This window comes from Puntigrus tetrazona, chromosome 23 (assembly GCF_018831695.1).
Source record: "Puntigrus tetrazona isolate hp1 chromosome 23, ASM1883169v1, whole genome shotgun sequence".
Taxonomy (NCBI): Eukaryota; Metazoa; Chordata; class Actinopteri; order Cypriniformes; family Cyprinidae; genus Puntigrus; species Puntigrus tetrazona.
Genome location: NC_056721.1, coordinates 16,256,629 through 16,282,059, shown reverse-complemented (window position 1 = coordinate 16,282,059; position 25,431 = coordinate 16,256,629). Strand labels below are relative to the sequence as shown.

The 25,431-nt window shown below is 38.2% G+C and overlaps 1 protein-coding gene across 1 annotated transcript in view; it reads left to right on the top strand.

Moving 5' to 3' along the window:
- znf385a (zinc finger protein 385A) overlaps positions 1–22,985 on the top strand; it is a 72,598-nt gene extending 49,613 nt beyond the window's left edge. Inside the window, exons 3-8 of the mRNA XM_043225148.1 lie at positions 1,176–1,286; positions 9,035–9,212; positions 15,333–15,656; positions 18,890–19,074; positions 19,161–19,253; positions 19,359–22,985. Coding sequence (XP_043081083.1) covers positions 1,176–1,286; positions 9,035–9,212; positions 15,333–15,656; positions 18,890–19,074; positions 19,161–19,253; positions 19,359–19,586 — 1,119 coding nt within the window. The 3' untranslated portion in view covers positions 19,587–22,985. The remainder of the gene's footprint in view (positions 1–1,175; positions 1,287–9,034; positions 9,213–15,332; positions 15,657–18,889; positions 19,075–19,160; positions 19,254–19,358) is intronic.
- The last annotated feature ends 2,446 nt before the right edge of the window (positions 22,986–25,431 follow it).

Below are 25,431 nucleotides of genomic sequence, written 5' to 3'. Positions count from 1 at the left end.
ATGCACTGTATCATTTTCCACTTCATAAGTTCAAAAAATAAAAATAAAAAGTTTACCAGAAAGATAGTGTTGATGAATTTGTTGTCAAATTTGTAATGCAGTAAAGATTAACCGCATCAAATGTAAAGTCACAATGTTTAAATGAAATTAAATTATATTAAAAAAATAATAACGATAGGAATCCTATGCCAATAAAGCATTGAATGCAGACCACAAGGCCAAAAGATTTTTGAACTGCAACCATCAGGCTTTGTGCATTAAGCTGGTCATAAACAGAGGCTTAGCCATTGGCGCTGTTGGTTGCGGTAACTGCTTGAATTTATTTTAAAATCTGACCTCTTATGTGGTGCACACTGATCTAACAGAAACAATTTAAAGAATTGTGTGTAGTATGTATTTACATAAAAAATATATTGTTTAAATTAAATATTTACAATTTTACATAATTAAAAAAAAAATAGAATATTATTTAAAAAACAACTCAATAAATATGTATTACTAAACTAAAGTTGTATCCATTTAATAGACCTGAGCCAATATTTATTATTTAATATTACAACACTATAACAAATGTCCTATTACAGTGTTATTATATTTATTTAGGTTATATTTATTTAGCCTTTATATATTAAAGGTATAATATATATATATATATATATATATATATGTAATCAAATGTTTTATCTGTTTAATAGACCTGAGCCAACATTTATATATATCTAACATATATATGTATTACATATTATAAACATAAATATAATACGTATTAATGTAATGTAATGTGTGTCTGGTGTAAACAATTATTTAAATATTAAATTGTAATTAACAATAATATTAGGAACACATAATTATTAAACAACAAATGATAAATATATAAACAAATAAATAAAAATATAAATGATTAATATAGATATTTTGTAACTAAATCCAGGGCTGGACAACATTTGTGCAGGAGATTCGCTGCTCACTCTGACTTTATCTCACAGGTGTCCTGACTCTTTGCACCATATGGCCACCCATAGCCATGTTCTGCTGCCACTGTACTGCCACCTAGACCTTTCCATCAACATGATTAACGACCTTGTCTGTCTAATGGAAGTCGGAGCAGAGTTTAGTTTCACACATCCTTTCTCTTTTCCCTTTCCCTCTTTCTCTTTCTCCTATTCTGTATTCAGATGGATCCTGTTCAGAAGGCAGTGATCAACCACACCTTTGGAGTCCCACTGGTGAAGACCAAACGGCCAATCATTTCCTGTAACGTCTGCCAGATCCGTTTCAACTCGGAGGTAAGGTATCCGATACTGGACCGTTTGACTTCAAGCATGTTTGGTGTCTTCCTCAAATGGATCATTTTATTGAAGACATGTAATGGTATATAGCGTTCTTCGAGTGAGGTTTCTATGTAATATGAGCGTTATGTTTATACTGCTGAGATATTTTGCACACTCTGCTTTCTAGTCCGGAAATAGCCAACGGCAAATCCTCTTTGAAGTACTGTATCCGCGAAGCGTGTCAGAGCGGAAGCTTACAGCGTGAAGTGTTTTTTTTTCTTTCAACGATTAAAATGAGTTTTAAGAAAATCTCTCTCAACATTAAGTCGTAATTAAGATGTTATTTCCACAAGTATGAACTTTCTTCGAAAACAACTTCCAACTTTTTCCATTTCAGACTCGCCGCAGTCATTTATTCCAAGATCGATATCGCACATTTTGACGTTCCAATATTTCTTTTGCATCAATGAAAGCAATTATGTTAGTTGTTTATGCACCAAATTGCTGCTACGCTTGTTGTGGGAGAAATTTTAGCCTGAAATATTCTGGGCTGAATTCGGTTGCAGCTGTGGCGGACATTGTGACATGTGCGAGATTAGTAACGGAGCAGGACCTGGGAGTGCCCCACTAGCCTGCGCTATTTTTACGGACGAGAACTGTAATCATGGGCAGAAAGTGGCTTTCTTGGTGTGAGCCTGTAATCTCGGCCCTCCAGTCGAGCAGATGTATGGCTTTCTTTAAACCACAGCCACGGACGAGGAAAGACAGGGAGAAGATGGAGAGGCCAAGCCTGCTTGTAGTGACCTGCGAAATTAGCCGTTAGCCAAGCTCGCTTTTAATGATTTACGGGGAGAGATTTTGAGAAAACTCAGCATTTCTGTGAAACGATTGGAGTTAAGAGTTGTGGTTAGTTCAAGAGAGGTGAAGATTAGATTGACGTTTTGTACTACAGTTATTTTCATCATCTAATATTGCTTTGTTTTGGTAGGTTCAGTAAATATCCTAGACGGCTGTTAGTTCAGCTATAAATATAAAGTGCCATCCGAAGATGCCTTCAGTTTACAACCCGGTTCATGACCCTTAAGTCAAACGAGTCTGACACATATACAAGCGTGCTTGTAAATAATAATGCAAGTTGTTCAATAAAACTTAAGTGCTGGACTGTTGATTGGACATCTCTGACACCTGCAGCTGTCCTGGTTCGTAAAAGATATTCATATTCTTTCAACACTAGTTTTTACAATGTCTCCCTGCTTGCCGCCATTGCATTTAACGATACACGCATTTAAGCATGTAGCACTTACCATGAAAGGGATAGAATATGAGGGCTGCTTTTTCTTTCTCTTTATTTGTCTCTTTTCAGACAATTACAAACATTTTGCAGGATACTGATAAGCAAACCGTTTTGGTTACCATTGACTTCCACTGTAGGAACACAAACTAAATGTAAAGACATTTATCAAATTATATTTAAGTTTTGTTCGACAGAAGAAAGTCATGCAGGTTTTAAAAAACTTGCGGGTGGCTGATGACAGAAGTGGGTTTTTTGGATAAACCATCCCTCATTCATTTTCATGGAATTATTTATGCAATTGTAACTGATTCTTCGCAAAGAGTTTCATTACTGTCCGACAAACCATGCTGATCTCACACAACACATCATGGTGTCACGCAGTGAAAAATGCATCAATGAACAAAAAGGACAAGACAGAGCAAGTTACATTTGGTATGAAAGTCTCAGCTTTATAATGTTGTCATTTTTTAAGAAATTGTAACAATAAATATAATTTAGTGGCTCTTTAATGTGCCGTGACAGATCGCTGCAGCACCTCACTTCAAGCAGCATGAGAACTGATCATCTCTTCCTCTTCACTAATTATAGCATGAAATAAACATGAATGGACATGAGACGGTATCTTGTTTCGACCGCAGAAAGACATCAATACACAGTTTTTTTAATAGAAGTGCACAGACGTTAATCTCCTCTGTCTGCTAAGTTTGTCAGACAAAAATGCATTATGATTGGTCAGATCACCTGTCAATAAAACTCACTGCAAAGGGTCATTTAAAGTGTAAATGCATTCATTTATATATATATATATATATATATATATATATATATATATATATATATATGTATATAATATATATATATATATATATATATATGTAATATAATATATATATATATATATATATATATATATATATATATATATATATATAAGTTTTGGTTTGCATAATATATGAGTGTGTACTGTGTATAATAAATGCACACATGTATATATTTTGAAAATATTCACATGTAAGTACATGTCTATATTTATATTCAATATTTACATAATGTACATGGCACATATATTTACATTTACATTTAGTCATTTAGCAGACGCCTTTATCCAAAGCGACGTACAAATGAGGTAGGCATATAGAAGCAAATTAATATCAGCAAAAGGGCAGTAGTGCATAAGTGCTCTGAGTGGGGTCTTGTCTTACCTAACGCAGACACGAGGCTTTTTTTTTTTTTTTTTTTTTTTTTTTTTTTTTTTTTAAACAAGAAAAGGATAGGAAGGAGCGGGAGAAGAAGAGAGTGCTATCAATGTTGGGTCAAGTGTAAGCGAAAAAGATGAGTTTTGAGTTGGTTTTTGAAGATTGCTAGTGACTCTGCTGCCCTAGTGGCAACGGGCAGATCGTTCCACCAGCGAGGAACAGACCAGGTGAAGGTGCGCAAGAGTGATTTTGCACCTTTTTGTGAAGGCACTGCAAGACGCCTTTCGTTTGCAGAGCGTAGGCACCTGGAGGGAACATATGATTCAATTAATGAGTGTAAGTACGAGGGAGCGGAGCCTGTGATTGTCCTGTAGGCCAGCATCAGGGATTTGAATTTGATGCGGGCATCTATAGGAAGCCAGTGTAAACTAATGAAGAGGGGTGTGATGTGGGCCCTCCTTGGTTCGTTGAAGACCACCCTTGCCGCTGCATTCTGGACCATCTGAAGAGGTCTGGCTGTAGAGGCTGGGAGGCCAGCAAGGAGGGCCTATATACATATATATTATGTAAACAAAAACTTCTATTTTAGATGTGATTAATCACGATTAATCGTTTGACAGCAAAAATGTACACACACACACAATTTATGTAATGCATGTGTATTTATTTATTAATATAAAATGACTGGTTTTAAATTATCTTTTGGGGGTAGTTCTGTGGGTGTGATTTGATGTGAAATTTGATTAATTTGAATTTAATTAGATTTTAGATAAAATTTTTAATTGCTTGTTAGCCATCTCTCTCTCTCTGTGATCCGTCTGGAGGCAAAAGGAGGTTAAGGAGAAACCTGCTTCTCTCCGCTTGCAACCGACAGCGCAATCTTTGCAAGCCTTAAAATCCATAAGAACTTGTCTTGTGTTTTATTTCGCTTTGAGTTGATCCTTCCTGGTAAAGAGCCGTTTGAGTGAAATAGTCTCAACATTTACTTGATCCTTCCTGGTAAAGAGCCGTTTGAGTGAAATAGTCTCAACATTTACTTGGTAAGTTCTCTCTCTCTCTCTCTCTCTCTCTCTCTCTCTCTCTCTCTCTCTGTCTATCTTTCTCTCTCTCTCTGTCTGTCTATCTATCTAGTGCTCAAAACATTGAAAAAATGTGGGGTTTTTTTATATATTTTAATTTTTTTGTGTGTGCTGTATCTGTGGACAGTGCCACATACGCACAACTCCTCATCCCACCCACATACAAACTTGCACATTCTTTTATCATTGTCCTAACAACTTTTTAACTCTTGTTTATTTTTAACGCTTGTCAGGCATCAAATGTTCGCGTCGTCCAATCAGCAGTGGCCGAGAGATCAAAAGCAAAGACATCAAAGAATTGCGAGTTCTGATGTTGTGTTAGACATTGTGCTGCGTCTTTCATGCATTGTTGCACTGGAACCGATTCAGCTACGTTAAGAGATTAAATTATACAATGCCATCTTTCATTAAATGGTTACACAGAGCAATGAGTCTACATTTTGTTCCTCTACTATATGCTGAATAAAGCAATGCTTTTGTTCCCTGAAAACATCTATTCCCTCGCCTCCTTCCCATCATCATTTCACGCTCCATTATGGATTCATAGATTCCTAACCCACAGTGCCGATAACTGAGGACATTTGTAGTGGGGAAAAAGCAGACTATTGGCTGCCAGCGTGCGTTATCTGATGCATTCATCAAACTATGGGCTCAGAGTTGTGTTATGCTGTGCTGCCAGTGTCCCTCTGTCCCTTTCACTCTAGCGCAAGATGGAGGTATAACCTTGCCGCGTTGCAGAAGTGATGTCACCATATTGTGTCACTGTTGCTGCAGGACAGGGTTGACTGCGCGTCCCTCCCCCTGCCAGAGCTGCAGTGGCCCGCCGCTGTTGCACAATTTCCGTCATTCGCCGACTAGGGCAAATTAACCTTCCACGTGCTTAGCCACGGGAGTAGCCACAGCTGTCGATCCTCCTTTCCCAGCCCTTTCCCATTCTGTCGTTGTAATTGTATTCTGTCTGCGTATGTTGCGTTACATACTGTTCACATGTGGTTCGAAGAGACAGAGGCAAATCCGCATCCTAAATTGTCCTTGAAAAAAAAGTTCTTTATGCTGCCTCTTTTTACATCGCTTTATTGTGATCGCAAAAACCAACTCATCTGTCAACCCTGTGCCATCTGGACGAGAACTTTCCTCATTTCCTTGTTCTATAGATAGCGCTGCATTCATACGAGCACTTCTTTCTCGTTGGCACATCATGGATTTGGCTTGGTACTTGATTTGTATTCATATCTAGTGGATGAGGTATTCTTCACACATAATGTATGCCCTCTCTTGTAAGTTGCTTCATTAAGAAAGCATTCACTGAGAATTTCAATGAATGGATTCTGGATGTGTGTTCAAAGAGTTCAAACTTGGAAATTGGGTTGGTATTGCTAAAACTGGTCGGCTTATCTAATTGAATTAAGAACTGGCCAAAAGAGCTTGGCTACAAGATGGTGTCATTTTAGCAGACAGGCAGTTTTTTTAATGGAAACTGTACTTTTTACTGACAGAGGACTGTACTGCTATCAGTGACACAACAACATTAATGAATTTACAGAAGGAAGCAGACTGCATGAACAGTGTAATCTGATCACTCAATAAACATCTCCTATAAATGTTTCCTTTGTATCCTGTGCAAGCAGACTGTGACTCCTTAAATAAAGTGTATTATGAGCCTGTCCTTTAAAGGAATCAAAATAATCTGATTCCAAATAACTAGTATAAGCCGATATTAAAATCAAAACCTTGCAGAGAAACCACTACATCTGACTCATGAACGAGTGTCTCTAATGAATCAGTTGTTTTTAGCAAATGTAGTGAGTTTTGTTAGTAGTTTTGTTATTATTATTATTATTATTATTTGTTTAAATGTTACCACATGTATTATTTAATATTTTTGTGCAACATACGGTAGAGGTTAAGCTAATTATTTAATCGCATTTATAACACGTATAAATTCATTTTTCAGTGATTAAAAAATTATCTATGCAATCATTTTTTAAAAAACATATTTAGTTCTCGTAAGCACAGTACTAAAAGAATCATTAGTGTAACTGAAATTGCTAAGAAGAATTGGAACCAGAACCGAAAGAGTTAAATTCCCTATGATTCCCATTCCTAGTCACAGACTGTAAAAAATTTTTTTTTTGGAATCTCCAGTATTGACATCTCTGTAACTCATGGTTGTGATTACCGCCCTAGACTGAGTCTGTTCCTTGCACAAGGCAATGGCATGAACTGTGTTTCTCATTTGTTCTTGGATGTGGAAGTGCATTTTTTTTCCCTCCCTCTATTGCGAGTCTGATCAGTTGTACATTCCTTAACCGATATAGGTTGTTTCACATTTATTTTTTGTCTGTGTGATCTCTGTCTGCACCTGTGCTTTAGCCCCGTATCCACTTAACTTTATTCTGGTTCCTGCCAGAGCCACATGGCTATATTCTCCTCTTTCTTCCTTAATCCCAGAAATCTGTGCTCTTTTAGTGCCTCTTTCCCACATCCTCCTCAGTTTCCTGTGTGCTTTAGACAGACAGCCCCTTTCAAACCCCGAAGGCTTCGATTACAGACCACCAGCTATATAAGGCTCTGTCATCACCAATTACAGCCCACAACCTGCCACAACAGACAGGAAGGGCCAACCTAATGCCATTCCCTCACTGCAAGTGTACCCTAACGGCCTCTGAGGGCCTATCCTAGCTGTCTTAATCTCTTCTGTTCCCATGAGTCTCTGCGGGGGTTCCACGCCTCTTCTAATGTTGTGAGCGTCTGAGCCCTGGATGACACTCTGGTATGAGTCTCTTGGTCCTGCTCCCAGTGTCTGCAGCAACTGTTGTCAACTCATTCTCGGTTACACACACCAGATAATCCTGCCTCTTAATAATCATCATGTTTGTCTTGATGGGATGCATTCTGAAGCCATCGCTGTTTTGGGAAGCCGCTGTTAGTTGATCTGTTTGAAGCGTGCTGCTGGGAGGCACGTCAGATACGTGTTGTGCCGTGTGCCGGCTCTGCTCCCCTGTAACGAGGATGCAGACTACAGGCGACAGCTCCTGTGTCAACGATTCTGGAAATATCTCCTAATGTGTTCCTGCTAGAGGTCAAGTCAGCGTGATCGATGAGCGGACAGATCGTGCCACATCTGAGATGTGGAATTGTTTATGCAGATTAGAGGTTTCACAATAGTCACGTGTTTTGTGTTTCCTTTGGTTTTGTGCTGTTTATGCAGTGACCGCTGAGACGGCTAAATATATCCTTTCGCTTAACAATGGTCACATTTTCAGTTGCATCTCTTCATCTTGACTCATTCAAACACAATGTTAATAGTAAAATCAGAAATAGAAACAGACCTCATATTTATTGTCATATATAATGATAACTAATTTTGTCATTTTAATTATTATTATTATTATTATATATAGTTATATAGTTAAATGATGATAATAATAATAATAATAATGAATAATTAAAATAGTATTGAAATAACTTAGCTTAAAATAATAACAGACTAAAATGTTGATATAATTGATAATTGTTTAATACGTTTCTTACTATTATGATGATTAAATTATATTAAATCAGAATACATACATAATACAATTTGGTCATGTATCATACTTATATAAATACTATTTTATTTTATTTAATCTATCTGTTTACAAGGTCTGTTTAAGACATTTTTATTAAAATAAATATTTAAATCAAACATTTGTTTTTTTATATAATAATATGAGAATAATTAACAAATTATAAATAAAAGTGTTTAATAATAAAGACCTTTTTTAATTTTATATAGCCAGAATACACATATTTTTCAAATATAAAAATACTGTAATATAATTTTTTTATGATTATGTGATATGATTTTTTATCATTCAAACTATTTTAAATACAAATTAAATAGCATTTTATTTTAAGTTTGTTGTTTTGAGGGCTTTACGTTTTTAAACACAACTAAAAGCAGACACGTAAACTATAACAGTCACAGGAAATGGATTCCATGTGGCATCAGTGTCCAGCGACAAGCATTTAGGTATAAGCCCATTTTATGCCTCCTGGACAGGACATCCAGTACCAGATGTCAAATATGGCCTGTGTCCTGAGCTTTAAAAACTTTGTAACTCTACCCGTTTTGTTTGAGTGCAGCCTCTTGTGGATTTTGACAGTTGCATTTACAGAATGTTTAAGCAGCATGGTATGTGTTTGTTTCAGAGTCAGGCAGAAGCCCACTACAAGGGGAACCGTCATGCTAGGAGAGTCAAAGGCATTGAGACCTCCAAGAGCCGCCCACAAGAGAATGACAAACCTCCTCCCGGGCCCGTCTCATCCCCCTCACCAACGGGACCCTTGCCTTCCATCTCAGATACCGACCCAAGCAAAACAGGTAAAAGCTTGAGAATAATGTGATTGTATAACATGCACATCTGGTCGTCTCTGCTCACTCTCACAGAACACTTGGGAAGAAAACGTGTTTCCACAGAAAAGACATTGAGCTCAAGAATATGAAGCTTTCAATCATAATACAAGGGGGTCTATTCTGCTTCAAAACTCTTAAAAGATATGACTGGAAATCTAGGACACTTAACTCACCCTGTGAGACATAAAGATATATACACAAATATTCAGTCTTCTCCAAGTGTGTGGTCCGACCTCAGTCTTTAAGAAGCAGCCAATCGAACATTCCCAACACTGAAGGTCTGGGGTCTGTGACAGGGCAGTTACAGCTCCAACTGTACAATAACAGAAAGAGACAAAAACAACCTCCCTCAGTCCCAGGCCAAGATTTAAAATAGCCAATCTATGGTGCATTCCTTGTTTCTTAAGGAGGTCTGGATGAAGGTCTCAAACACGGACCACCTCATTTTAGAGCCTAATTTTACTAGAGTGGCGTGACTTTGACCGTCACCGCTTTATTAGGAAGGCCTAGCTGATGTGTTTATGGAGCTGTGTGCAGGACTATTAGGTATTAGAAGCCCATTTGTCTCTGTATCAGAATAAACTCGGGGATTAGGAGGGCTGAGCTGGAGCAGAGGATGAGCAGCGAGTGAGAGTTGCTGAGACAAAGAACGTAGATATAAAAAAAGTTCAGAGGTCTGAGGATTAGCTAAGAGGGCAGAAGGGAAACATCATAGTTGATCTTGCTTTAATGAGAAGTGATTAAACATTGGCAGATCATAATGATGGTGAGATGAAATGGGGGCACGGAGTTTATAAACTGGCAGAGGGTGGTTAACTCCCTCTTTTCTTTTCCCGTTCTCTTTACATCCGTGCTCCCTGCTCTTTTCATGCGCCAGTTATTGACATCCTCAATCTGGATCAAACTGTCAGAAATGACTGAGGTAAAAAAAAAAAATACACAACTGGTACCCGTTTTATCACTAGCTTTAAAACAAGTGTTTGAATTTTAGTTTTATAACATTCATGAATGCCAAAAGTAATCCATATCAAAGGATGCTTAACATTTTTTTTGTGAAAATCATTTTTAAATTACAAACTGTTAAAATCACAGTATCATATACACAATGATTGTCTTATTTTCCACATCCCCTTGTCCTGCTTATCATCTCTTTCATTGAGGATGGAGGAGGACAGTACAGCCGTGCCTCTCACTGAGGGATTTGCCTGTCCAGAGAAAACTGTGTATAGTCCTTAGGCCTAGAAAGAATTCCAGAGGGAGAGAGCCAAAACAAACCGGCCATGATCTAAATGTGAAACCAGATACATATGAAAGAATGCCGTTTTCCATCCAAAGCTTACTCCCGTGACCCCGACCCCTAGCGGGCCGGTGGCTCTCTTGTTTGTATATCCCGACAATTGCTTTGTTTTGATGCCTTCCCATAATACTAGTTTCACAACAGAGCCTTCATTGGGGCTGCCAACCCCTAGAGTCCTGACAGCTGCAGTTCCATCTGGACATTGCAATCCCAGCGTGTGCAGAAGCATGTGTGTGTGTGTGTGTGTGTGCGTGTGTCTGGGTGAGACTGTACAGTGTAAAGTCATTTTGTAAAAGTATATAGCTCACTGGGTGTGTTTCTCTTCATCTTTTTTCTACTTTCACTGCAGCCAGAGATTACCTTTAAAGCATGTGACTGGATATTGGGGATGCATCAGGGCTCTGTGCTTGGGCCTAATCATTTTATCTCACTTGTCTACACATCTTGCTGGCTGCTCTGTGTGTGCGTGTATTTTTATGTGAAAGCTCAAGAGGAGAATTCCCACGCTTCATGAGAAACACTAGGCTGTGTTGGACCTCAGCTGCCGGAGATGTAATTTATTGATGATTTTGTTTAACGCATCACTAGAGCCAGCATCTTTTCAGAGGTAGAAAGACAATACTCAGGCCTGTGGAGTCACCTTTACAGTGGCTATAGAGTTTCAGTTGCTTTCCTTGACTATCTGCTAAACCAGTGATAATTTAAAGTGATAGTTCACCCCCCAAAATATATACTCTGTACACTCCTGTTCAAGTTTGAGCAATTACAATATATTAAAATAGAAAAACTATTTTAACTATTTTAAATTGCAACAATATTTATGTATTTATCGTGAAATAATAACCGACTTACTTTATGACAGAATTGTTTAGGTGAACTTCCCTTTAAGCTGAAATCAGTACCCAACCAATATACATAGTTTATCCTTAAATACATTCTTAGCTCTTTTTACAAAGAATTGAATTAGTGGTTCGCCTAATTATGATGTTTGCTTATTCTTTATATTTAACTACTTTTACACATTCCCTGTTGTAGGACCTCTTTTATCCAAATGGGGATTTGTTTTAAGGTTTGAATGCGGCCCATAATAACATGGAGACTTGGCAGGATGCGCCGGAGGTTTGGCATTGAACCGTTTTAGCACTCTGTTTGTCCCCAAGATCCACTTCTGCACAGTCACTCTGTTTAATGAAGCCATACATCTCCAGCAGTCTTCACTCCACATCTGGAGATTGTATAGAGACAGAAGGCAGCACGACACTCGTCTGGGCCTCCATATTTCACAGCATAAGCTTGAAGTGCCATTAAATTTCCAGCTAGATCTTTCTCCATCTCCCACAGCTCTGTTCTATTGACTACAGTGGCAGAATCACCATTCTAACATGCAGACTCTATAAAAAAAAACGACGAAGATCGTTTGGTAAACAGGCCTGCTGTAATGGATGGAAGATGCATCTGGGAAACAGCAATCTGAGCGAGGCAAATGAATGCACTCGACTCCATAATTAATAAGTCTCAAAGCTCATTGGGGCGTCTTGTTTCAGGGCTCATTAATCATTGATGATGGGCAGGGTAGAAGTAGGGTAAAGGCCAGCCTCTCTTCTACCTGACCCCTAGAACATCTGATCCACCTGCATAGGTCACAACCAGACCCCTGCTTCACCACGTCACACACAATCTTCTCCGCTACAGCTGTCAGCGGCGCTGAAACCGGAGCGGTTAGTTCACTGTCTGGAAACCGAGAGATTGTTCTCGTGGGTTCAGGTTCTGTATGTGGAGTCTGTAACTAAGCTATCATAATTTTAATGAAAGCACAGGCATCACTTCTGCTTTCTGTCATTGCCAATTTAGTCCCAACCACTTGATGAAGCTACTACAGACAAAGTGTTTTCCAATTCTTCAGCACGAGTATACACCCCGTTGTGTGTTATAATTAAGTGACAGCCCACTAGAATTTATAACAATTCATTAGTGTTACTCTAATATGCTCTTTACCTCCCACTTACTTTTTGCACCCATTGTATTAGTTACAGTTATATTATTTCATATGCGAATGAAACTACAGGCATGTATGTCAAATTGAGCTCTTTAAGTAATAGTACAATACTGATATACAAATTCTATACGATTATATTATAATAGCAGCCAAATAACCTACTTTAAAAACCCAGCTGCTGTGATGGCGAAATCAATAGCTTTTGTAGCGTTAAGGATTCATATTTATATTTAATTTAGAATTTATTGTGTGATAACTTTTTGTATATTTACTACGTGCTGGTGGGCACAGGTAAATATGCCATTTATTATAATGAGCTTATGTAAAGATAATTTTAAGTAATTATATTTATTTTTTTAAGGAAACTGTTATTTATTTACGAAATTGTTATTTTTTTTAAAGTCTAATAAATGATTATGATGAAATGATAAAAATGTATAGCTCTCAATTATACTGTAATGGGGAATGGCTATAGTCTATGGTTTAATAAGCTATTAGGAAAAAAGTATTTCCTATATTAAATCAATGATACCGTAAATCATAAAAAAAGTTGTTTTTTTAAATATACTGTATATTAAAAAAGATTTCTATTTCAAATAGATCTTGTCCTGATCAAGATTCACCGAAATAATAAGCAGCACAACTGTTTTCAACATTGATAATAATAAGAAATGTTTCTTGAGCAGCAAATCAGCATATTGAAAAGATACCAGATGATGTCCATAATTCCATGCCCGCTGTTGGTTTGCAAGAGTAGCACTTTTAAAGCAATATTAGAGGCATAATATTTGGGGGTTCTTTTGGACCTCTGAACTTTCTTGAAAATATTTACATCATTACTAGCTAGTGTTTACAGCAGTTGACTTCTTCAGCAGTTGAAGGAAGGCGTGTGTTAATTTAAGCTTTAAATATGAGTCCTCCGAGAGTGCATGTTGTATAACCGCACTTTCAAATATGCAGAGCAAGAATAAATGGAGGGCAGACAGGCACACTTTGCAGTGAACAAGGAGAGCATGTCAATGATGGTGTTGGATGGCAACCATCCAGAAGATAGAAGACTTTGAAATACCCCATTACACACTCTCCTCCACCCTGAACCACGATCTGCTAATACAAACCACATGCACATGGCCAAACCCACATTTTTTCACTACACACGCATAGTGTGTGAGTGTGTGTTTGTTGGAGGGTGGGGGCCTGAAAGGGAATGGGTGTGTTGTGGAAATAAGCCCTGGGAATATTACCTCAGTGTAAAAAGTTCAGGCTATTCAAAACCAAACCTGCACCGAGAACAAGCCGCATAGTTTTATCTGTCCATTCTAATGCTATCGCAACTATTGGACGAAGCGCTGGTCTATATTTGGTGTTTTTTGGAAGGGTCACGGGGTTTGCTGTAACATCCTGTATCTTCCAAAAGTATGCATGTCATCGCCCCGTGCTTTGATCCGGATGATCTTTATGAGGCTCTGACAGGAGCCCAAGCCCCGAAAGAAATATAGAGCACACTCTCATGTGCTCCACAAACAGAGAGACACACTGAGAAATCTGCCTGGAAACTTCCAATGTACAGAGAGAGGACTGTTTCCTGTCAAACGAGGGATCTGGTTGCTTTTAACCAGCTCTTATCCACCTGCCATTCAGGATTTGCCACCACTGCAGAGGCTGTTGAACTTCAAATGCCATGGTAAATAAAATCTGAACATTGTGTTCCTTTAGGGGAGGGCCCGTGAATTGGAATGACTAAGAGTTTATGTAAGACACTGTGGTTAAATGTTTGTAAAATGACAAAACCATACATCATCTTTGTAAGGAAATTGAGTAGTGAAGTCACTGCTTACTTTTCCCCCCAAGACATACTTTTTCTAGTCTTTCCAAAGCCTTAATTTGTAGGCTGGATGTTTGTTTTTTAGTTGATAACCTATTTTTTTAACGGAAGGTGACAGCCGGAACTGTGTAACACCCGCCCCAGTTTGAGGGTTTTTTAGTATGAACCCAAAGCAGGGTGAATGACAAAACGTGTTTTTCTCTGTAAAGTAATTGATTGAATTGCCCGGGTCATTGGTTTCATTTGAGTCACACACGGACATGTTTTTAATTAGTACTTTATTTCAGCAAGTATGCATTAGTTTCAAAGGAAGAAACAGTATTTTATCATTTCTATTTTACAAATTTATTTTATAATGTTACAAAAACTCAAATAAATGCTGTTCAACGTTCTATGTTTTTTTTGAGCAGAAAATCAGCATATTAGTATAATTTTTGAAGGATCACTGAAGATAATGTAGTGTAATGGCTGCTGAAAATGTAAAAAAAATCGAATAAATGAATATATTTCTTTTTTTCCTTTTTTGTACATAAAACAGCCTTTTCTGAGGCAGTTATCACAGGTTTACTTTATTTTATATATCAACAGAAGTTATTAGCAAAGAGTGCCATTTTAAACTGCACGGTTATATATTGCCGAGCATCTCCCATTTTACTTGACATATTAAACTAAACAATATGTGAAGGCTCATAAAAATACAAACATATGTACATAATTTTATTTTATGAAGTTAGTTTTTTTGCAAACTTGTTTTTATGTGGTCTATAAAAGCCGGGGGTTGCTCACTTTAAGACGAAGTATTTGAGGTACGCCTGGTTTGAGGTTTACAGGAAAACACATTTCTGTGGCATGAAAGCTCTTGAATTCCTGCGCAGCAGCTTTGCTATTTTCAAAAATGAAACAGCAGAGGCCATTAACTTCTTTAAATACTGCATTTAAATGTCGTTTTGTTGTTTGCTTTGCTTTGCAGATGAGACGCGCCAGCGCCACAGTTAAATGGGCCCGCGGTGGCCCCAGGGCCAGCGGCCATTTCTGCTCCCCCTACCCCAGAGTCCCCCGGCCCTTCCGCCTGTCCTCTTCTGCCCACCCCCACAACCCCTCAACCACCTCCAGCCACATCCTCATCTCCCGGCTGTGGCTCTTCTAACCCAGAGCAGGCTGGCACCGGGGCCCCTGGGGCACCATCAGTCACTTCCAGCAACCCTGAGACCGAAGAGGACAAAGCCAAGAAGCTGCTTTACTGCTCACTGTGCAAAGTGGCCGTCAATTCGCTCTCCCAGTTGGAGGCCCATAATAAAGGTGAGCATTCATTTAGAGACAGCTCGTCTGAACTCGGTAACTCACTGTGCTGACTGAATACACAAAACACCCGTCATCGGGAATAAAGAGTCTCCAAAGAGTGCTTAGAGGTGGATAGATTATACATAATAACAAATGCTCCCTGTGCATTTTCTTGTCTAAGGGTCTGCACATGTGACTTTGTACTGCTATGGTTTTAAGACACTCAATGTTGTTGCAAACGGACAAAAGCTAGTTTCTCTGCTCTGTAAACTCTACTTTTAGGAGAGAAAATTCAAATTTTGCAAGTGACAAGGAAACTGACCACCAGCCAAACAACTTATCTGTATGTGTGTGTGTGTGTGTGTGTGTGTGTACACCCTGGAGCAGAAAACCATAAATAGAACAGGTATATTTGTAGCAGTAGCCAAAAATAAATTGTATGGGTCAAAATGATACATTTTTCTTTTATGCCAAAAATCATTAGGATATTAAGTAAAGATCATGTTCCTTGACGATATTTTGTACATTTTCTACCAAAATATATCAAAGCTTAATTGTTGGTTAGTAATATGCATGCTACACTGCAAAAAAGCTTTTCAGGCTAGATTTTTTTTTTATCTTGTTTTCAACCGAAAAATCCTAAATCAAGCCTTTAAATCAAGTAAAAATTATTGTCTTGTTTTCAGAAAAAACTAGTTAAAATAAGTGACTTTTTGCTTTGAACAAGCATAACTTCAATATGATAATTTCGCTTACCCCATTTGGCAGATTATTTAGCTTGTTTCAAGTAAAAACTCACTTAAAATCATTTTTCTTGTCTAGAAAGTACTTCTTGATTTCAGATTTTTAAAATATTTTGGCTGGAAACAAGACACATTTTCCATGTTATTATTTGCCATGTTTTGTTGATTAAAGCAAGAAATACTCTATATAGAACATAATTGTTTTTATAAAACAATAGAACATAGATACATTTCATTCAGCTGGAATAAAACAATGTTTCTGTTTCTAAACAAGTTGCTGACAATCTAGCAAATAGTACACTCTACAGGATTTTTATGATCCTTATTTAGTCTTTACTTTAATTTTGCACTTGCAAATGTTACATTCGAACCTTCCGGTTGTCTTTCTCAATGCTCGCTCAAATTACTTCAGAAGACATAATTATTTTAAGAACAGCCTGCAAGATTTATCTTGTTCCGTGAGCAGCAGAAGTATGCTTTGCCTAGCTCAAGGCAGCTCGCTGAGGAACACTAGCAATTACGTCCATCACCCAAAAACCCTTTAAACTTCTAAAACGGGCGTCTTTAGAAGCTTTCTCTCTCTCATGATTTATACACTTCTTTACAGCACCGCTTGTCCTCTCGGTTTGCCCCAAAGGTGTGCACAAAAAAAAACGAATAAAGTAGATCAGCTTTTGTACTGCAGTGCAGCTTGTAGTATTTTAGGCAGTGTTTGATTTCTCGTGGTATATCGAATGCCCGAGCATATCTCGTTCTGCTCTATTATTCAGTTTGTGTCAACACAAACAGCCCTGTTTGATGAGATGAAGGTGAATGTAGAGAAGACGTTGCTGCAAAGGCACACACAACTCTATTTATTATTGATCTCCTCTTTTATTTATCAGGAAAAACTGCAGTCATAGATTTCAGCGTGTTTATACCGTCTGATTGGGAAATTCTCGTGTTGAGCTTGTTGATTAAATGGTCGGGCCAAAAGAAATGAATGGCTTCGCGCAAAGCATCTGACTGTTTATGCGGTTTATGAAAATTAACTTCGCACTTTGATGCATGGAAGCCACGTGGAAGTCGTTCCACTTGGAATAAGACCATGTTTAAAAGTAAACATTACAAGTTTTGAGTGATATCAGGGTGTTGTTGCCAACGGAATGGCAAATCTGAATCACAGTTTGGGTTTCTGAAAGCTATCTGGAATCGATACAGTCCGTTCCCCCAAATTAATCCTCTAAACCACAGCCAAAAAAATCTAATCATATGTTGTGCAGACAACCACAGATTTAAGCAAGGGAGATTTTTAGCTTATACTATATTTCTGCAGCTGTCAATTCCTATTTTATCTGTTTATCTCTCAGATGGCATTTACAAATGACCGTTACACAGTAAAACTAGCAAGCTTGTTGCCTGGAACACATTTGAAGTCTAAATATTGCATAAGTGCATTTTTGAAGCGCACAAAGGTCACGCATGCTTGCTTTTTTTTGCTCCGTCTCCTCAAACCCAAAACTTAAGGTGAACTTTTGGTCAAAAGGGGAAAATGAAGCCTGCTTTCGGGTTTGGCAAGAGGACATTTCGACATTCTCAATGTTTTCTTGGTTAAGAACAAAACAAAGACATGGGTTCTTGGGAACCCGAGCATGTGGACGTCACGTGTTTTTTGTCTATATCGCTGACATTGTTAGGTCAGGAACACGACGGCGAAACATTTAAGGAGAACCATGTGTTTGCACGGCTCCAAACACAGGAAATGGATAATTGATGAGCTTCGTTGTGATGAGGAGAGCCAAATTGAACGAATCACTAAGACTTTCGTAACGAAGTTATGAAATTGAAAGCCAGACAGTACACTTCTTGATTTGTGAACAGCGCTGTACAATAATGTAACCTCAATGAAATTCAAAAGGTATTATTTCCGAGTGCTAATCATGCCAACAAGAGAACGGCTGTTAGACATGTAGACAGAAATAAGAATCACCCCGGCCATGAGTAGAGGCATATGAGGGGAATTCAAAGCGGAAGATTCAAGAGCCCTCCAGTGGCTAAGACAAGATATAGCAATACTGCCAGTGCTTCATATTAAATTAAATGTTACGTAATTATTATTATCATAATATAATATCACCGTTATCTTTGTTGCTATTGTTATCATTTATGGTATATTTTATTATTTATATTTTTGCATTTATTTAGTGTCACAAAAGATTTAAGTTTTAAACAAATGCTGTTCTTTAGAACATAATAAATATTACACAGCACAAACGTTTTCAACATTTCTAATAAGAAATGTTCTAAGCACCAAATCGGTATATTAAAAGCTTTGTCATGACAAAAATAGCTGACATTTTTTTTTATATATATATATTTTAAATTGTAATAAGAAAAAAAATCAAACGTATAAATGACGTGAGAAAAACTGATCTTTTATTTTTACATTTTTCGGTCACACCATAGGACAATGTAATTTTTTTTTTTAATTACAACACTAAATTTTCAAATTTTCTCTGCACTCCTCAGGCACTAAACACAAAACCATTCTAGAAGCCCGCAGCGGACTGGGCCCCATTAAGGCCTACCCTCGTTTGGGTCCGAAGCCCAGCGGGGAGCAGGGAGGCGGGGCCACAGACCCCAATACTCAGGAACGTACCTTCCACTGTGAGATCTGCAACGTGCGGGTCAACTCAGAACTGCAGCTCAAACAGGTGAGCCAGGGTCACGGTGCTTGTCGTGTTGTTTGCATACCCTGGTGAAATTCGTTTCAAAATCGGAATGTTTGATATGTTTTCAGCACATATCAAGTCGAAGGCACCGGGACGGAGTGGCAGGAAAGCCAAACCCCCTCCTGAGCCGACACAAGAAGCACAGGGGAGCTGACCTTGCGGTAAGTGGTAACTAATCCTAATTCGAATGTGCTTGCATGCACATTTAATTTCAGGTCACTTACAATATGACATCGTTGGGTCACAATATTTTTCTCTTCATATAGGATCTCACCAAAGCATTAGGCGCCGGCCTCCTGCCGAGTCCTCTGGCCGTTGCTGCGGCGATGGCAGCGGCGGCCTCCTCCAATCCCCTGGCTCTCCGCGCAGCAGCCCCGGCCCCCCATCCGCATCATCACCTCCTGCAGGGTCCGCCGCTCAGCCACGCCATTTTGAGACCAGCTCCGGGGCCCATACGCACCTCACACGGCCCGATCCTGTTCTCGCCGTACTGACTCCGCCCTCACCCCCCCTTAGCCAATCACAGCCAGTCCGGAGCCTCACCTCCAAAAGCACACTGTGAAGACGACAAAATAGCGAAACACCACAGCAATGACAAGAACCGGCCCATCGACAGTAACATCAATCATCAAACCAAGCAGAAGGGGGCGCAGCCACGAAGGAGGGTGCGACTGGCGCTCCAACCCTCGTTCCATCACCCTTAACCACCTCCCTCATCTCCGTTTGTTCGGATCGCGTGATTTATTCGTTGGTGGATGAACGAACGAATGCAGGAATTGTTGGAATAGAGCAATATCGTATGCAGAGTGCGTCCTTGTTCCTTCCCTCTATTTATACTCATACTGTGAGGTAGCAGCAGTCACACGGTAGCCAATCAGTTTCTAGACGCCCCCCAAAACACACGAAAAGACTGCAGTTAAATGTTGTTCGGAATAAATGCACCCTCAACCCTATGCACCTTGAGAAACCTACAGAAACCATCAGTACGCTTCTCGTAGTATTCGCTGTAGTCAACTCGTCCTGTCTGGCTTTTGGCATCTTTGCAAGAGGAAAACGCCCCAATCGGCGTCGCAGACAAGGGGATTGTGGGTGGAAGGTCTGAGGATGCCGTCACTTTCCCAATTCTGGCTCGCATACAGTCGCGTCTCTCTAGGGAAACGGAAGGGACACTCTTTCGTGTCGCTTTGACATCCGTTTGCGCTAGGAGCGGTTGACTGAATAAACCCCAGACCCCTGTCTTAGATCTTAGAAAATCAGTAGACGTCTATTTATTCTATTGTGTAGCGTAGTTTAGTTCAGAACATCCAAGCCGGTCGATTTTAGAATTACTCTGAAAGTGAAATATGTACGTAGAGGATGATGTAACTGCTGAAATAAGATGGACGGGTACTTTGATTCTCAGAGAAAGGCAACAAACCTAAGCACACACTTGGACTTACAGTACATACAGGCTCCTCTGTTCATTCTGTCTCTGTATGTTCGGTGGACATTATGCAACCCCAAGCAATACGGCCCCCCTTCTGTCCGACTTCCGCGTTCAAGTCTCACGAGACGGCCTGCATCCCGCAAGGACTGACATACCAGGTCAGCCACTCCGGCGGACACCCACGAGAGTCTAGAAAAAAAACGAACAGAGAGAAGACGCAGAGGAGGTCACAGAGGACACGACTGTGCAATCTCCCCTTTTTTTGGTATGAACTTCCTGTCTTGAATCTAAAGCCATGCAATGCATATTATTTTTGTTCTTTTATTATGATCAATTAATTGTTTTGATGTCGTTTTTTTTTTTTTTTTTCGGTTCGTTTTCATAGCACACTGTTACGTTGAACAAATATCGTTGTGGAAATTCTAAAAAAAAAAACAAAAAAAAAAATATCATTGAGCAAAAGAAAAAAAACAAAAACAGGAATATTTTTGTATGGAAGATTGAAAACCTGCACTCGGGTGGGATCTACATGTAGAATCGTGTTTGGAGGAAGTAAAGTATAAGCATAAACATCAAACTAGGGCCTGTCGTGGAGATACGCGACAGTTCACTGATGAGCAAAGTGCGACAATGTCTTACTTTTGTTTAGATATTGCAATGCAATAAGCAATTGTCATTTGTTGTAGAAGAGAATTTATAAATGGTATGGCTGCTAAAAGGCCTCCACGTTCTTCCACAGAGATAAACTAGCCTTTTTAGTACAAAAGCTGGGTGTTTAAAGCAAGAAAGGGGCACCCACAGGGACGGGCCCTTCATATTAAAGGGTCTTTTCTCATCTCTGACTGGGGGACAGGGTATATCTGAACGCAAACAATGTGTAGTCAGCCATAGCCTATGCGTATGTAGCTTAGTTCACTCTTTTGTTTGTTCGTGGCATTGTTTGCATTGTGTGGGAAACGTCATGATAATGCCATTACTTCCTGCTAACCACGGTTAGCGTCCACCATTGTGCTTTGATGGAACGTTACCTCCATTAGTTACGAGGCACTGTTACGGGTGCTGTAGTTTCACGTCGGTGTGTATCGTGTAGTGTCATGTGTGTACGGATAAAATCCGGTTCTGCGAAACCTGACAGAATCTGGCTTAAGGGATAGTTCACCCAAAAATGAAATTTTTCTCGTCATTTACTCACCCTCATGTCATTTCAAACCTTCGATGGGACAGGTCAGAGGAGGAGATATTTCCGAATATCCAGAAAAACACCAGAAAAAAGCACTAAAGATCTGAAGAAATTAGGATTTAAATCATACTTGAAAAATCTCTAGTTCATCATTAGTGCAAATACAAGGATTTGTTTATTTTTGGTGATAAGCGCCACCTTATTAAGAGAGTGAATTAGCTTTTTTCATTCAATCTACCTTCTGTTTGGTTTTGTTTTTTTCATTTCTGCTGCTTTTATTTTTCCGCAATCAACTCGTGTTAAAATTGCATCATTTAAGCTCTAAAATTGTTCAAATAATAGTTTTTACAGTCACTTTACAAGCTGTTTAGGATGCTACCAAAACATGTATTTTCCGAGTAATTTTCAACTTTTTTATTTTAAGAAAATTCCATGACCAAGCATATCGATTCTTTAAAAAGATCCATACTTTTGTGTTCTGTGGAAGTAAAATAATCAAATAGCAGCATATGGGTTTGGAACTACACAAGGGTGAGTGTAAAATAATAAAAAAAATTTTTGCGGTGACCCATTCCTTTAAAACTGCACATTTGCAATCAGCTGTTTCTATCCCAAACGTAATCATTAAAACAATCAGTGGACGGTGTTTGCGGCTGATTTCAGATGAGCATTTTGGGGTAACACTATGCGCGCTGACACATGCTGTAGTTTGAAACCAGGTGTCCAGTGCCCCATTGAAACCACGTGAGGTGATAAAGCCATCACAGCTAACACACTCCACAGGCTCGAGACGAACTCGCTTAGTCCCATCCGTCAACACTGTAATGACCGCGTTCATCCTGTAGTCAGAATAATGTCATCACTGTACAGAATTGTCTTTGGTAGATTTATTCAACCTTTCAGGGCAGGTGTAATGTTAGTTGGTGAAGTCTATTTTAGCCTTAGCCTTATTCCACCCCAGGCCTCTCCAGGAGCGGACGCGGATGGAGAAGCTTCGGTCAAACCTCGTCTTGCCAATAAATTTATTTTTGAATTGAGTTGTCAGATGGGAAAACAGTATGTGTGATGGAGCGTAGCAATATTCAACTCATACTGGCTACTCTTGTTTATTGCAATAAGGAAAACAACCAATAGATGCATATGTGAGTAAAATATTATAGATGTAATTTAAATCAAACGCAGAAAATTATGGAAATACTTGGTATCAGAGAAACTTGGAGTTACCACAGGGAAAAAAAGAGGAAAAAAAATCAATGTCTATAAATCAATAAAGAATATTAAAACTCACGTCTCATGCTTCTTTTTTCATATAGTTGTTTTTGTGAAAAGCCATAATTATTTTAAAAGGTCTTTTAAATGGTCTCTTTCAAATTATTTAAAACATCATGTACACTTAAAAAAAAAAAAAAAAAAAAAAAAAACGATGAAATAATTGAATGGAAGTTGTGGATAATACACACAAATATAACTAACAGTTAACACCCATTTAAATAATATAATATTGTGTGTGTGTGTGTATATATATATATATATATATATATATATATATATATATATATATGTGTGTGAAGTTAAAATAATACTATAAATTGTGTATATAAATGTGTATATAAGTAAAGTGTACATGCAATTATAATTTTACAGTTTTTTTCCTATTAGTAGGTTAACTTTTTTAAACCAAACTATTAACCAATGAATGGGTTTTTACCACAGTATTTGAAAGGCATCCCGTTCTTTTAGTGAGTTTCATCACTGCACTACACGGGAATGTAGATTCTACTGCGTGTCACGAGATGGCGCTGTAGGACAGATAAGTGCAGAGCGCTTCAATCACTACAAGACTGTCTGCCTGCTGCGAAAAATAACATACTCAGTAAATGCCGAATGATTTTATACGAACTAGCGCTTTTTGCGACGTGTTCATGTTTAAACCGGACATTTAATTGAACCTAAAATGTAACGTTGATCTCTTTATTACACGTGTATTGACCATATCGCACTCAAAATATGGGAACAATATGTATGCAAACTTTATATTTACCTTCCCTCATTTTTTGCTCTTACTGTGAACACACAGTCTGTCAAAATTGCCTATATAGATTTTGACTATAGATGTAAACTTGAATTCCTGAGCTTAGTGGAATACTGTTTTATTAAAAAGATCACTCAAAATGATTCAGCAGTTTGCACACAGCAATTGTGGAATTATATATATATATATATATATATATATATATATATATATATATATATATATATATATATATATATTTTTGTAATCACAGTGAGAATATTATATGTTGAAACTAAGTCAATATAAAATACAGTCCCAAGTTTCACCAGCTGTGCGGTTTTTACAAATGGCTATCAATAAAAAGACCTAATATCAAACTGCAAGGACTTCTCGTGTGATTAGTCACATGACGTTTAATAATAAATCAAGCAAGTGCTATCAAATGGTATATAATACAGAGCATTTCTGCAATCATATATTAATATTAATAAATTTACTTAGTTTCAGTCTGGTTTTTTTTGCAGCATAAAGATGCAATAAATGGTCTTTTTGAAGCAAGCAGGAACCTTTCAGTGCAGTTTTCAGTCATCTCTTTTATCTCAAAGGATGAAGGAAATTCTGTTTTTCATAATGTCCGCCCTTTTAAGGTCGAACCAGTCTCTTCCCAAAATTTCATATTGGCATCGTCCAAAATCAAAGAATAAGAGCAGTTCTGCAGTGAAATGTGAGCGTCATTAGGGCTGTAATCCTCTCCATGACACTCGAAGTACACACACTGGGCTGGAGAGAAGAGAGGGGCTCTGGCAGACACGCAGCTCAGAGTTTGAAAGCTTCACACGTCCAGCTCTGCAAATGGAGAACTCCATTAGAGCAAAGATGTGCCTGCGCTTTTAACAAAGATTTTAGCACAAACCTAACAGGTCTGCGGGGATAATTACACAGCAAATAACACGTACATCCAACAACAGCAAAATGTGAAAGGTGAAAGACACGCGGAGAAGAAGGTGAACAGGGAGATTAATGCACTTTTACATACTTGACACCTACGAAATATTCTAATGCTGACAGCATCACGAAACACCTGAACTTGACGAGTTCTTTGTGCACGCTTCCAGATTACTCAAGAACATAAGGAGTAATGAGATTTCAATTCCTTCTTCATGAGAATGTAACAAGGAAGGGGTTTAATTATAGTTTCTGTTCTCAAATTGTTGCACGTTCAGTAATTAGCAGGAAATTGAGCCTCAACTAACAGTAAAACATACTGCTTTACCACAGTGTCTGTATGTACGGTCAAAAGTTTGGAAAAAGAAATTCTTGTTTTTCAAAGACGTTTTTTTAAGCTGACCAATGCTGCATTTACCTGATTAGAGTACATTAACATTGTGAAATATTACAATTTACTGTTTTTTAATTTAATATATTATCAAATTAAATATATTATTGTGGTGGAAAAGCTGAATTGTTTTGAAAACCATGATATGCTACCATCAACATTTTGCAAGCATACATAAAAAAAGATTCCATTCAATAAATGCTTTATGTTCAGCATTGAAAATAAAAAGGATCGCTCTTAAAAAGCACCAATAATAACTCATATTATAACTGAAATTTAACACCAAATCAGAATATGTGAATGATTTCTGAAAGATCACGTGACACTGAAGACTGGAGTAATGATAAAAAATTCAGCTTTGCCATGACAGGAATAAATTATTT